At 41.4% G+C, this 14,116-nt stretch overlaps 1 protein-coding gene and 1 long non-coding RNA gene across 4 annotated transcripts in view; one reads left to right on the plus strand and one right to left on the minus strand.

The window, feature by feature from the left end:
- ds (dachsous cadherin-related 1) overlaps positions 1 to 14,116 on the plus strand; it is a 221,045-nt gene that overhangs the window by 135,256 nt on the left and 71,673 nt on the right. For all 3 annotated transcript variants that reach the window (XM_070209030.1, XM_032438176.2, XM_070209029.1), the window contains one exon: positions 8,087 to 10,217. In XM_070209030.1, coding sequence (XP_070065131.1) covers positions 8,154 to 10,217 — 2,064 coding nt within the window. In that variant the 5' untranslated portion in view covers positions 8,087 to 8,153. The remainder of the gene's footprint in view (positions 1 to 8,086; positions 10,218 to 14,116) is intronic.
- The window catches only part of LOC138911222 (uncharacterized), a 188,744-nt gene that overhangs the window by 19,596 nt on the left and 155,032 nt on the right, over positions 1 to 14,116 (minus strand). The window lies entirely within an intron of this gene.

Genomic DNA, 14,116 nt, shown 5'->3' on the forward strand with positions numbered 1-14,116 from the left:
TCCCCATTTTCTTTTTATCTTTATGCGCCGGTGCGTCAGATGCGGGTGATTGCGATTGCTGTGACGTATGCGGCGCGACATAACGAAAGACTTAGGCAACGAACTTGCAAAACGCAATTTAATGCGCTTTAAATTGCCGAAGACGTCGACCGTTCACCGTTCACCGTTCCCCCTGTCTAATTGCTGCAATGCTTAGCGCTATACAAACAAAAATTACGCTTTAATCTATTTTTGCCCGGCCCCATACACACACACACACACACACACACAGGCACGCACAACAGGCATCAGGCCAGCAGCTGCCCCTTTTTCGCGGACCACACGCGCGTCTCGTGCGCCGTGCCAAGAAAATTACATTAGACGTGGAAACGTTTCAGCTTTGCTCTTCGGTAAAAGCAACGCACCAAGCTCCATGCAATATACAAACCACCCCCTCTGCTGCCCCCCCACCTTACATATACAATGCCTAGGCCATGGCCACCTGCTCCTGGCTGCTGCAAGCGCAGGCCCACAACTAAACACCCGCCCGGCTCTTGCCCTCAGATCAGCGCTAATTTCTTTGTTGAGTCTCATGCGAGTTGGCACCGCGGACATACGAATGTGCTAGCCTGTGATTAAGTTTGGAATATGTTCATCGTTTTGTGCAAGTGTCTTCATCCGCCACAATCCACAGCGAGAGAGAGAGATTGCGGCCCGGCTCTGCCTGGCTATGCTGGATTGTGATTGAGTTTGTGCCCGCGGCTGCTCGGTCGTGCTAACTACGCATAAATATTTTCTCTATGCGTATTAAAAGGCATAAAACAATAAACATTGTTAATTTCAGAGCAGTTACAGTTTGCAGGCACTGTTGATGAGCATTTGCCTATTAAAGGGGACCGCTTGAGTTGGCAAAATGCTTGCAACAGGCGGGGGCAAAGAAAACATTAATCTTGTACGAGATATATTATTGGATTTGGATCTTGACTTAGATCTGAGAATAGCACAGATAATGACACTTAATTGTTCTTTTTTGTGATTGTTTACTTTGTTTGTTAAATATAACAAACTAAAAATAAAAGTCAATTATAATTAGTGCTGAACAAAACTAAAGACTTAGGCAACGAACTTGTGAAATGCAATTTTAGATTATAATTTTAATTATTTAATTATCCTATGAGTTTATTTGCCAAGATTTGTGTGGTGCATAGAAGAAGTTAACTACGATTCCATATGGTATATATATTCTTGAGCAGTATCAGTACACGAGCCGAGCTTATATTGAAATTAAAAAAAAATGAATAAGCGTATTTTTCATAAGAACATTGAAATATTTAAAAGCCTAGCGTAATTGAATGTCTTCAGAAGATCGATGCATACATAATTATATAATATATATACATATATGTATATAAATATTATATCTATTTTCTTTGGTTTATGTTTGTAGTATACAAATATTTATGATTCAATTCAGAGATTCTATTAGTCCAGCAGTCTGACTTGGTTCAGTTCAATTAAGTTTAGTTTGGAATTTAGTTTTATGACCCACATGTGCTGCCTGACCATTTACCAAGCATGTGTGTGTGTATATTGCACGAAGAGGTATTAAATTAAGTCAAGATTGAGACCATAACAACAACAAGAGCAAGAACGATCGTAAAGCAGGGCACTATGCCCGTCAATAACAAGTGTATTTGTGGCTTCGGTGCGGCAAAGCATTTTGTCTGCATTTGCATTTGTGGCCACATCGAGACATCAAGCCCATAAACACTCGGTCTACATAATTTGATTGTTTTAATGGGAGCAGCATTCTTTATGGAGGCAAACTAGTCGCATACAGCATCGGCTCAATAGCGCGATAAATATAACGAAATGTTACCAATTTTTATTTTCCGATTTCGATTGAAAAACATATTTGTATTTAATTTTGTTTATGGCATCGCGTGCGGGTTAATGAACGCGCTGTGAGATCAGTTTCTCGCTGTCTGATTTGCAGTTTTATGATGGGCCATAAAACGGGCCAAACAATGGCCAAAAAGCACACACAGACCATGGCAATAATTGCTAAATGCTTTTGGCTACTCCCGAAAAATGACTAAAACCAAAAAAATTAAACACGCTCCTTATAGCTAGATCTGAAGCTGCTGCCCGAAGCTTCCGGTTCTCGCGAATCTATTAATATCCCATATAAATTTGTGAAAGATGTTACTGGGCGCAGCCTCATAAACCGCAATGGCTAGCACAAACAAACGTGGGGCAGGTAAGGCAGGTGGTGCCGCACACACACAGACACACAAAGTCGAGATTAGAAGACACAGCCACATGACAAGCTGCAGCCCATTCGGATTCGGATTCAGATTCCAGTCCAGCTACAGCTTCAAGTTCAGTTCGGCGGGCAATCTGTAATCTGTGTGAGCGTCATTTCATATTTTCTTACACTTTGGAAATTGGAGCACTTGACGTCTTGACGGACGCTGTTTTCCGATAAGATATGATAAATAATATAATAAATGCCGCTAATTAATGGCACTTTAATATGAAAAGATCCAATGCAATGCTAAATATAGGCAGATCAACTGTTTGCTGCTGCTTCCCTGAGAACCTGTGTGCTGGCCATTCTGCTTCTTTTTACAGACAACTCTGCCATTTTCATTGCAGGCTAATTACGAGAAAATTTCAATAACAGGGCGCCTTTCTTGCTAATGGTAATGTGTGACTGGCCGAATTCCAATATTTAACTATTATGCATGAAGAGGTTCGGAAGTTCTCTTATTATGCTGATTACCATCGAAAATTTATCAAGAAAAATATTTATTTATTAGTCAACATGAGCCATACTGAGGCGCGTAATTGATATTGATATCAAGATAAATATGAATTAATTTCATAGAAAAGCTCGATAAATCGCTATTAGAGACATCTACCAAAGCATTTTATCGATAAGCAGTTCATCAATAAGAATCGATAAGTCGGAGTCGTATGCTAATTTTATAATTACAATGATTAAATATCAAATACATCTATATCGATCGATTAACTCACAATTAGAATACCGATAACTCCTACTAGCGAATATAGATTACATGGCAAAGGTTAATTGACTAGTCTTTCAAGTTTTCCAAGGTTAATTACTAATTTGTTATATAAAGTTTTACAGTTCCACATATATCGATACTTATCGATAACATGAAAAATCAAAAATATTATCTAAATATAGCAGCTGACCGAACAAATTGACCGCGTTTTGTGCACTTGGCTTTGAAAGCGAAATTTATGGTGAAATTTTTCAAATGAAAATGGAAAACAGTTTCGAGCTTTGCTGGCCAGCTGAAGCGTTTAGGTGTTGGGCCGTTTGCGTTCACTTGCATTTTCGCACTATTTCTTGCAGAAAATCTCAGGCGAACTTCACGCTTTCTGAAAGCCGTCCGTCTGCATGTCTGCTTGTTTTTTGCTGCTCGGCTGGCCATCAACAGAGTCTCAGTTTATAGACGATATGCACATATGTACGCCGCAGATTTGCATCTAAATGAGCTCAATTAATATGCAAACAATTAAAACGTTACTGCTTATGGCTAATGCCACGAGTCCAATGCGACTGTCTCGAATGTATCGTGTACGGCAATTAGAAAGCCATTAGAAATAACTTATTAACAACCGCAGCCCCCACAAGACTGAGCACCACCCCTCACTACCCCCTCGCTGCCCAGCACTGTCGCGGGCCACTTCAGTTAGCAGGCGAGCTGGGCATGCTCCATCTCGCACATTTCATAAATTACTCAACATTTAATTAAACACGCTCTAAAGCGCTACTTACCACCTACTTAGCCGCCGGTTTTAGACAACAATTTTGCATAATTTGAAGTTAAATCATGAACACACAACAGCAACAACAACAACAATAACTGCAGCAACAACAACGACATTAACAGACGACAAGTTGATTATCTGATTCGTTTCTTTGCCTTTTTTAATTGTACAAGTTGAAGTTTCTTTAATGCCCTTTAATAAGCGAGTATTTTGCGTGCGTTGAGGCACATGTAACGCATTCATTCGCTCAAGCGAAGACCAAGGTCTTCATAGTTGGACGTAGAAGACATTTCCGTAAATTATAAGAACTCATCTCCAGGTGCAGATATCTAAATGAAACTTTGTACAGGTGCTTCCTTTAGTTGTTGGTTTTATATCTGACAAAATCGATTATATGATTTCGATATCGATATTATGATTATATGATTTATATTATATGATTATGATTATGATATATGAATCAAACTTAAGAATTGTCCCTTCACTTTTATTTTGTACGAAATGTTATAGCATATATAGAAAAGATCGGTAAAGAATATAGCCCAATATATTGTACATTATCTTTAAGTATGGAAGGCATTTAAATCTACTCAATATCTTGCATATTATATGCTAGTATACAGGGCATTTAATTCTCCCAATAAACTTTTATTAAATGTCTAGCTTTTCGACAAAAAGAAACAAATAAAAAACCAACAAAAAATCGCTTGATAATTGAATACTTCTATGAAAACCCCCTTTAGATATTTTAGCAATACACTTTTTGTCCGCCTATTTGACGAGCTTTTGCTTAAGATCTGATGAACATATTTTATATCTGCCATAAATCTGTAAGGGTATTAAAATGCAGTCCAAAATAGTTATTTTTTCTTCTGCTTTTTATAAGCAGTTAATGAAATCCTAGGCACTCAAAACATGTGCAGTGCTCATGTTAAGCACTGTACGCGGCGCTCTGGGCCGCTTCCTGCCTGGCAGCTGGACAGAGGCGCCTCGGCTCCTTTGGCTGGCCCAAATTGCGATGGCCATGCTTTGGCCGCGTAGAAAAAGCGCCTGCTTTTCGTCTGATGTTCGTTTGATATCAGAGCAATGCCAGGCGAGTGTCCACTGTGCACAGCAGTCGAGAGTTGAGAATATTGTGGCTTTTCTTTCTTTGCTCCCTTTGTCAGTTTTGTACCAGCCCCCCTTTGGCTAATTAGTTGAGCCGTAAAGTTTATGCGCTTTTCGTTATTGTTTTTTCTTTTTTCTTTTTTTTTTTTTAATATCGTATATGTGTGTATACCATTCTGATGGGGTTATGGTTATATAGTATTTGTTGTAACTTTTATTTGCCATTAAGTAGATTTTATTAACGCGAACAGCCTTTACGAGCTTTTGTGCTCGTAAAAAGAAACAAAAAAAAAAACAACACAGTCCCGGGAAAAGTAATATTTTTTTTAATGCCCAAGTTATGAGACGGTCAGGCAAATCAAAGCCAAAACTACAATATGTCTAATTACATGTTTGTCATTTGATATTAGACAACGGCACAGTGCACAGTCCGAGTGAAGCCTGCCTGCCTGTTGGAGCCACACACACGCAACCAGTTGCTGTTGGGGCAACGCTTTGTGCGCTTTCTAATGTGTTTGGGTATTTGCAGTTCATCTAAACTTATGACAAGTGCAAATCAAACTGACATTTCCGCAGTAGCTGCAGCAGCAGCAGCCCAAGCCTCGATCTCGCAGAGGTAATTTGCGTATGGGCCGCCGTCAAGTGTCAAGCTTGGTCCCAACCAGAACCGGGGGTTCATGTCTAATGTGCTTCTCTTATATTTTTTTCTTTTAGATTTTCAACCCGGTTTGCAGTTTATTAAATTACATTTTCATGTCATGGCTGCGTTTCCAGGAAGGTACTCGGACCATCATTATTAAGTTATTAGAGGCCTGATGGACACGCAGCCTGGCCCCCATACCCTGTGCCCCCTCCCGGTACGTTATATCAATCAGGCATTCAAGCTGTCACATAATTGAGCCCAAGCTACTCTCACATGCGATGCACTGCCTTTCGCATGGTCTATTTATTAATTCACTTTTAATTGCTCGCTTTCTTTTTGATCCTGTGATCATCTGGCGATGAACGGGCAGTTTTCTTTTCTTTTCTTTTGGAGGGTGCCCGTAATGCTAGATTTCTATCGCTAGGAACATCACGAACACAAATACCATGTGAAACTAACAAATTTCTATTTTGGGCATTTCCACCATTTGCTACGGCCTGTTGAAACAAACAAAAATTCATAATTATACCCTGGATTTTACAAGAACATTTTTGAAAGAGGTGTTTGGATTGCTTTTAAAGGTAGATTCCAAAAATGAAAAAAAATGCCATATTGAAAAATTCATTTTATGATTTTATGGCGATAAACTAAAATTTTGTATAAATTCAAAACAATTTTCATTCAATTAGCTAGCAATTTCGGTCGATTTTCCTAACTGTTTGATTCATATTTTTTGTTCTTACTTATGAGTTTGAAAAGTTTTGATAAAAAAATATAACTGTGGTAAGAGGGTTCTGACAAAGCTGTGATACTGTACTTACAAGGAGTCACAAGCACACATTTCCAGTTCTATCCATCTTCTGTTTATGTGCACATTGTTTTGATCCCAGTGAGAAGAAGAGCTGGGAACTTACAATTTATCATGCTAGATGCTTGACTAAAAATTGTGATTGTTGAAATTAATTTAAAGTACTCTTTAACTCTGTTGAAATGCTAATTACACATATTTATTACTCCCCGCAGTCTGATATAAAGAATTTTCCTATCCGGTTTATCTTTGTTTTATTTTTTTTTATTTCTGTAAATAACCAACTTGTGTGCAGGGTGTATGCCAGTGCAGCATGCCCGTTTAAAGTATTTTTACTTCTTTCATTTTCGTTTCTCTTTTTTTTTTTGTATTTTTTGCTTATCGCGCGAGAAAAATCTATAAAATTGCAGCAGCCGCCGCGCAGGGTTGTTTGTTGTTGTTTTTGTTTTTTTTTTTTTTTTTTTTTTTTTTGGGCCACTCGAATGTGCCGAATATGAAAAGTGTTAGTCATGGTCTTGTTAACTAAATTGTTGACCACGAATTCGCTGGCCAGCCGAGCCACAGTTGAGAATCGCCCTCCTCTCTCTCTCTCTTTCACACACACACGAAATCTTTCTTCTGTTCTTTGGCTGATCCCATGCGATCCAATCCAATTTCAATACAATAAAAACTTCAGTTTTGTATTTTATTTGTTCGATTTCTAAATGTGTGTGTGTGTGTGCGTGTATGTGAGTGTTACCAACAGTTTTAGAACATCAATATTTCAGACCAGCATAGGCCCCAGCAGAATTCCCGACTCGGACTCGGACTTGGTCTCAGACCCTTTTAGCCTTTGAACCTTTTGGATGCGCAGGTAGTTGTGTTTTTGTTGCTGCCAGCCGGAGCTTCTTTTGTCTTCAGCTCGTTTAGTTTACGTGTGTATCCCGTCTTTTTACTTTACCCACCCCCGGTCTACGGGCATTTGCCTCGTTTGAATTTCAAATTGTGCTGCGGATGCTCGGACAATGCGTAAGCCGCTCTCAGAACCATCAACGTGATGAGCTTCATCAGTCCGCTAAGCGCGTTAGTGCAGTTATCAGTCTATTAGTTGCCATCTATCACGGGCCTAAGAAGAAGACATCTCACGCAAAGACCCACCAACTGTCCACCAAGTCGTTGCTGCGTGGGCAGGGATTAGTTGGTCACGTTTATGTTCTACGTTTATAGTCGCCCATTTCTCCCTGTTTTTCAAAAAGAAAAATAAGCCCGATTCCAGTACTTAATCATAGTTTGTCAAAGGATCGCTTGGTGAATCAATGCCATGTGTTGACATTTATTCATGTATTGAACCTAGCTCGAAGTTTGGCGAAGTAAATATTCCTCACTTTTCTGTATTTATTATGGTGTGTGTGTAGTAGAAGCTAAAAATGTAGTTTTTTTCTTATTAAAATGCAACAAGAAAGAATACGGGTGGATTGTGAGAGCTGAAGATTAAAAATACCTCATGGATATTTGACTAAGCAAATATATATGGGGCAAATATATGGAAAGAACTTTGAAGCTCGCTATTACTGAGTTTTATCATTCATTCCTCGGCAAACTATATGATAATGTAGTCCATAAATGTGCATCTTGCAACATTAAGACGGATCTGCTTAATTTTATGAAGAGATCTTTTAAACTTAGGGCAAGGGCAAAAATATATATTATTAATTTTATTTAAAGAATTTATTAAAAATTGTCTCCACTCTTTCCATTTGCAGCCCAAAATGGCGCCTGCTGCTGGACGTAGCGTAAGGCATACGCAGTCGGTGATATGCGATTAGCGTGATGTTGGGTTCTTATCACGCAGCAGCAACAACACGAAGAATACCCAAACGCAGACAAACTGAAACAGCGAAAGCAACTGAAAGCCCCAAAAAACCCAACGAGATGCATACGAGTTCGAGCTACAGCTCGAGTGCGAGTTCTGTGAACTCCAATAACAACAACAACATCATCATCTGCAGAAGCAGCAAAGCAAACACAAGCCGGCGTGCCACGCCCAGAACGCCTCAGAAAGATTACACAATGTTTCACAGATGCCGGCGACGCAACCGGCACAGCTCAAGGTCAAGTTTACCCGCCATCAACAGTAACAATAACATGAGCTGGACGCTGTTCTGGCTGCTCCTAGTCTCCTGCAGCCAACTGTTCGGCTGCAGTGCAGCGGGCAGCGCGGGGGACAAGCAGCAGCACGAACGTCGTCTGGAGGTCTTTGAGGGCGTGCCTATTGGCCATCAGATTGGCTATATTGGTGACTTTGACAGCATTGACAGCGGTCCGCCCTACATCATAGTCGCCAATCCCGGCGTCGAAACGGATCTGGCCATTGATCACATCTCAGGCGAAATACGCACCAAGGTACGGCTGGACAGGGAGACCCGTGCCTCCTATGGCCTGGTGGCCATACCCATGAGTGGGTTAAATGTGCGCGTTGTGGTCATCGTGCGGGATGAGAACGACAATGCGCCCACGTTCCCACAGCCCGCCATGCACATCGAGTTCCCGGAGAATACGCCGCGCGAGGTGAAGCGCACGCTGCTCCCAGCGCGAGATTTGGACCTAGAGCCGTACAACACGCAAAGGTATAATATTGTGTCCGGCAATGTGAACGACGCCTTTCGCCTATCCTCGCATCGGGAACGTGACGGCGTGCTCTACCTCGATCTGCAGATCAGCGGATTCTTGGACAGGGAAACAACGCCCGCGTATAGCCTGCTGATAGAAGCTCTGGACGGTGGCACCCCGCCGCTGCGTGGACTCATGACCGTCAACATAACCATACAGGATGTGAATGACAATCAGCCCATTTTCAATCAGAGTCGGTATTTTGCCACCGTGCCGGAGAACGCGACCGTGGGCACCAGTGTGCTGCAGGTTTATGCCTCCGATACGGATGCGGATGAGAATGGACTCGTGGAGTATGCGATCAATCGCAGGCAGAGCGACAAGGAGCAAATGTTTCGCATTGATGCGCGCACGGGCGCTGTGTACATCAATAAGCCGCTGGACTTTGAGACCAAGGAGCTGCACGAGCTGGTCGTCGTGGCCAAGGATCATGGCGAGCAGCCACTCGAGACGACTGCATTTGTGTCCATACGCGTTACGGATGTCAATGACAATCAGCCCACAATAAATGTTATATTCCTCAGCGAGGATGCCTCGCCCAAAATCTCGGAATCGGCACAGCCGGGCGAGTTCGTGGCACGCATTTCCGTGCACGACCCCGACTCCAAGACGGAATACGCCAACGTGAATGTCTCGCTGAAAGGCGGCGATGGCCACTTCGCACTGACCACGCGCGACAATAGCATCTACTTGGTCATAGTCAATCTTCCGCTGGACCGCGAGGCAACCTCCAATTACACGCTGAGCGTGGTGGCCACGGACAAGGGCACGCCGCCGTTGCATGCCAGCAAGTCGATCTTTCTGCGCGTCACCGACGTCAACGACAATGCGCCCGAGTTCGAACAGGATGTGTACCATGCGAATGTCATGGAGGTGGCCGATCCGGGCACCTCGGTGCTGCAAGTGCTGGCCCGCGATCGGGACGAGGGCACCAATGCAGCCTTGAGCTACGCCCTGGCCGATACGCCCGACACTCATGCTCAATGGTTTCAGATTGATGCCCAGACTGGGCTGATTACCACCCGTTCGCACATCGACTGCGAGACGGAGCCGGTGCCACAGCTGACGATCATTGCACGGGATGGCGGCCAACCCCCACTCAGCTCCACGGCCACGGTGCTGGTCACCATACACGATGTCAATGATAACGAACCGATCTTCGATCAGAGTTTTTACAATGTGTCCGTCGCCGAGAACGAGCCCGTGGGCAGGTGTATACTCAAGGTGAGTCACTTCCCCATCTACCAAGGGTACCAGATGTCTGTATCTGGATATCCATCCATCTATTTGCCTATCTACCAGCTTTTGTTTGACCCATTTTGTTTATTTTGTTTTTGTTTTTGGCTCGCCTCGCCTAGTGACTCGAATCATACAACGAGCGTCACTTATGAATTTTCTACGTACTTGAAACCCAAACTAATCTCATGCATCAATTACCCTCAGTCTCACACAGGCACAGTCTCAGTCCGAGTAAAACTTTCTGACCGATCACTCAGACATCGACATCCGTAGGGAATTGCGGCGGCTGTCGTTTCGGCTACTTGCCGCATACCGCATGCCGCTCGCCTTTTGGCTCGTAGACACATTTGTGCACAGCTTGTTATGCGCATACCCTTGTTTCAGGTTAGAGGCCTATGCGCTTTTTGACCAAGTTTGTAGTAATTAAACAAAACTCAACTAAAAAATTGCAGATGGGAGAGGAAGTGTGAAGAATTTAAAGGCTTAGAGATTAAAATCCAAATGAATTCATTCGATAAACGATAAGCTTTGCAATCGAAATCGATCGATATTTCTTTATATACAAGGTCCAAATATTGATGTTGTGTGCCTCTGATGCGCTCTAAAATTAATTTTTCAATAATTGCAATCGAAATCTCGGAGCATAACGATATTATCAGTAAACGATAAGCCAAAATCAATACTAATGACATTTGTAATATCGATAGTTGTAATTTTTCTTGATTGTCAACTTATACGATTTTGCTCACTTGACAACTAGTGTATATCCGTTTCGGTGCTCACCTGTTGGCATTTCCTCCTTGTTAACTGTTTTAAGCAGTCGAATTCCAAATCGTTTCCAGCTTGTTCGGGTCCCCGCAACCCCCTTGGCGTTACCCCGTTGCCATCCGCACCCGAAGCAATGCAGGCTTCTCACTCTTTTGTAGTTAATCCATTCATCATCGGGTAATTACATTTTTATAACATTTTTCCCCGCTCACAATACAAATGGGCAACCAAAAAGAAACAACTGCAACAACAACAACAAGAACAACAACAGCATGAAACCGGGGCCTAAAACCGTTTCTAGCGCTTAACGAAGGCATTTTGTTCGCTGTTGTTGGTCGGCTCTCAGTCTCCGTCTCCACCTCCATTGCCGTCTCCATCTCCGTTCCAGCCTCAAACTCTTGTCTTTCTATCACCCATTTTTTTTCTTTCACAAACACACACATACATAGACATACACGACGTCGACAAGATTTTGTTCGGACTATCAAATGTGACCTCTCTTGTCTCTTGTCTCTCGCTGTGCGCCAGCCGCAAATAGCAGAAAAAAGCCCATGAAATGAAAAAAAAAAAAACAACTAAAATGTTGCTTAGATTCCAAAAAAAAAAACTTCTCAGCAATTTAATAACACGAGTTTCAACTCAACGCAACAACAAAAACAATTTATAAATACGGGTAACATATAAAAAAAATTGATTACCGTTTTTGTACAACATTTTTAGTGTTGTAAAGCGCTTTGTAAATGTAAGCTTGAGAATTTGTCTCCAATTTTATGTATTATCAGGAATCCCATTAAGTGTAATATCTTAAATCGGGTCAGTTGACCAAAAAATTGTACAAAATCTTTTTATAAATGAAAATGAGTTTTTAATGTTGTGCAGCGCCTCTAAATAGTATTTACTAGGCGGCCCTATTAGTTGGTAAATCTTTTTACCACGAATACATACTCTTTTTACAAATATAATTATCTTAGCCGTTTATTCGTCAACATTTTTCAGTGTTGCAAAGCGCTTCGTAAGTGTATATAAGTTCCACTTGTTAACTAAATTCATATTTTTTTGATTCCTGGTCTTAGTAAAAATCGCGAGTTTAGCTTTTTATAAACAATTACAGGGCACTCTCGTAGACATTTCCGCCAATCAAATCAAATCAAATCAAATCAAATCAAATCAAATCAAATCGTATCGCTGCAAAGAAAGAGAAACAGCAAATGCGAGAGTTGAACGAAATTAAAGGCTGCGATAGTCCAAAACAACAACAATTTGAAATAACAACGCCAATTCTGCGCCGGCAACAACAAAATTTTCGATGAAATCTGAAAAAAGTCACGTTTCCTTAATTACAATGAAAGAAAATCAGTTGCGTCTCGGTGTTGCCGCCGTTCCCAACCCTACCTCGCTGAGCCCTTGAAGCAATATATAAACCTCAGACACAGAAAGAAATACAAAATACGAAATACAAAACGCATAATTGGCTCACGCAAAAATCAAGAAAAAATACAAAATAATAATAACAACAACAGAAACAAAAAAAAATAAATAAATAAAAATTCAGTCTGCGATACACATCTAGAGTTTTGGGAAAGAGATAGCCATATCGCTGGATCGTAGAGCGCGGGGTTCCATAATCATAAAAGCGGCGGTCACAAGAAGAAAAAAAAAATCGAAAACAAAAACTAAATTCGGTGCTCGGGTTACTTCTTTTTCATATTGAAGCCAATCTGTGGTTGTGAACACAATAAAAAGTCGAAGCTACCTCAAAAACAAAAAAAAAACGCAAATCGGAATTTGGAGTATAATAAAAAAAAAAAAAAAAAACAAAAAACAGAATAAGTAAAAAGGGCAACAAGCTGTTCCAAAGGGCCCGAGAGACAAAAACGTCGACGAACTAAACATTTTTTATGGCGCAAACCAGAAGAAAATTAAAAAACCCAAAAAGAGAAAAAAGTTCGAAATATATTTAATACGAGAGAGTTGGAGAACATTCAAACAGGCCAGCTCAAAAGCCAACAAACAAACATACAATAAACCGAACAATTCTGAAACAAAAAGCCAAATATTTGACTAAAACAAACCGGGCAACGGGGCCCAGTTTTCTGGGCCCCAAAACCCCAAGCCAAATAACTGCGCTGCTCGGCCGAGTGAGAACAACAAATACTTGCCAGCTGCTCGTCATTGTTTGCTCGACTTTTGGCACTGCACGTGGGCGCAAGGCGCGGTCAGCGGAGCGGAGCGGGGCGTGGCGACTCGCTGCGTTCCATCGATTGGCGGGCAGGCAGCCAGGCAGACCGGCAGCGCAGCTGCGAATGGAATTCGCCATCATCATCGAGGATAATTGCAGCTTCATCAGCCGCAGACGAAGCTGACTTTAATTTCGTTCCTTCCACAACGCAAAACAGGCGGGTTTCTCCAGAGCGAAGTGCAAAGAAATATGCCAGAGCAGCGCTGCGAAAGTTAACAGAGCACAACATTTTCAGCACCCTGAGAGTTTCCCAGGGAAAGTTCTGCTATTATAATTATTATTTCATATCGCTTGTCATTAATGTTTATAATTTAGCCTAAGCAGTGGCAAAGATATCAGAATACTTGTGCCCAAAACTGGTATTCAAATTCGCAGCAAAAAGCTCAAAGAGATGTCAACTATTTTTACTTCCTTTGTAACAACATTTATCGAGGGTTCGAACCCTTTACCTAACTATTTAATAAGTTGTACATATTTAAATGAGAAGCCCTGCAATCTAAACTTTACTATTTTTTGTCTTTAGCCTATTTCAAAGATATATGCAAAAAGAAAAAGAAATAAGTTCTATATTCGTAATGAACTCGCTTGTAAATAGCGAAATGCACAATTTTGATGGACATAAATACTCTAGCTTAGCTGTAAATTTATAATTTTTTGTTTTTATATTATTGAGAGTTGAAAGCTCGAAAGTCTCGGCCAGTTCTTGTGGCAGCTACTTGATCATAATGCAAATTGTTAAACCAAATGAAATGCCACAAATTGATGGCAAATGCCACGTACTTGTTCCAAATTCAGTGCCCTACAAACTCTGAAATGTTGGCCGACTCAGTTTCGCCCTCCACACAGACAGACAGACAGATGGACGTACAGACAGACG

This window comes from Drosophila virilis, chromosome 4, assembly GCF_030788295.1.
Source record: "Drosophila virilis strain 15010-1051.87 chromosome 4, Dvir_AGI_RSII-ME, whole genome shotgun sequence".
NCBI classification, from domain to species: Eukaryota; Metazoa; Arthropoda; class Insecta; order Diptera; family Drosophilidae; genus Drosophila; species Drosophila virilis.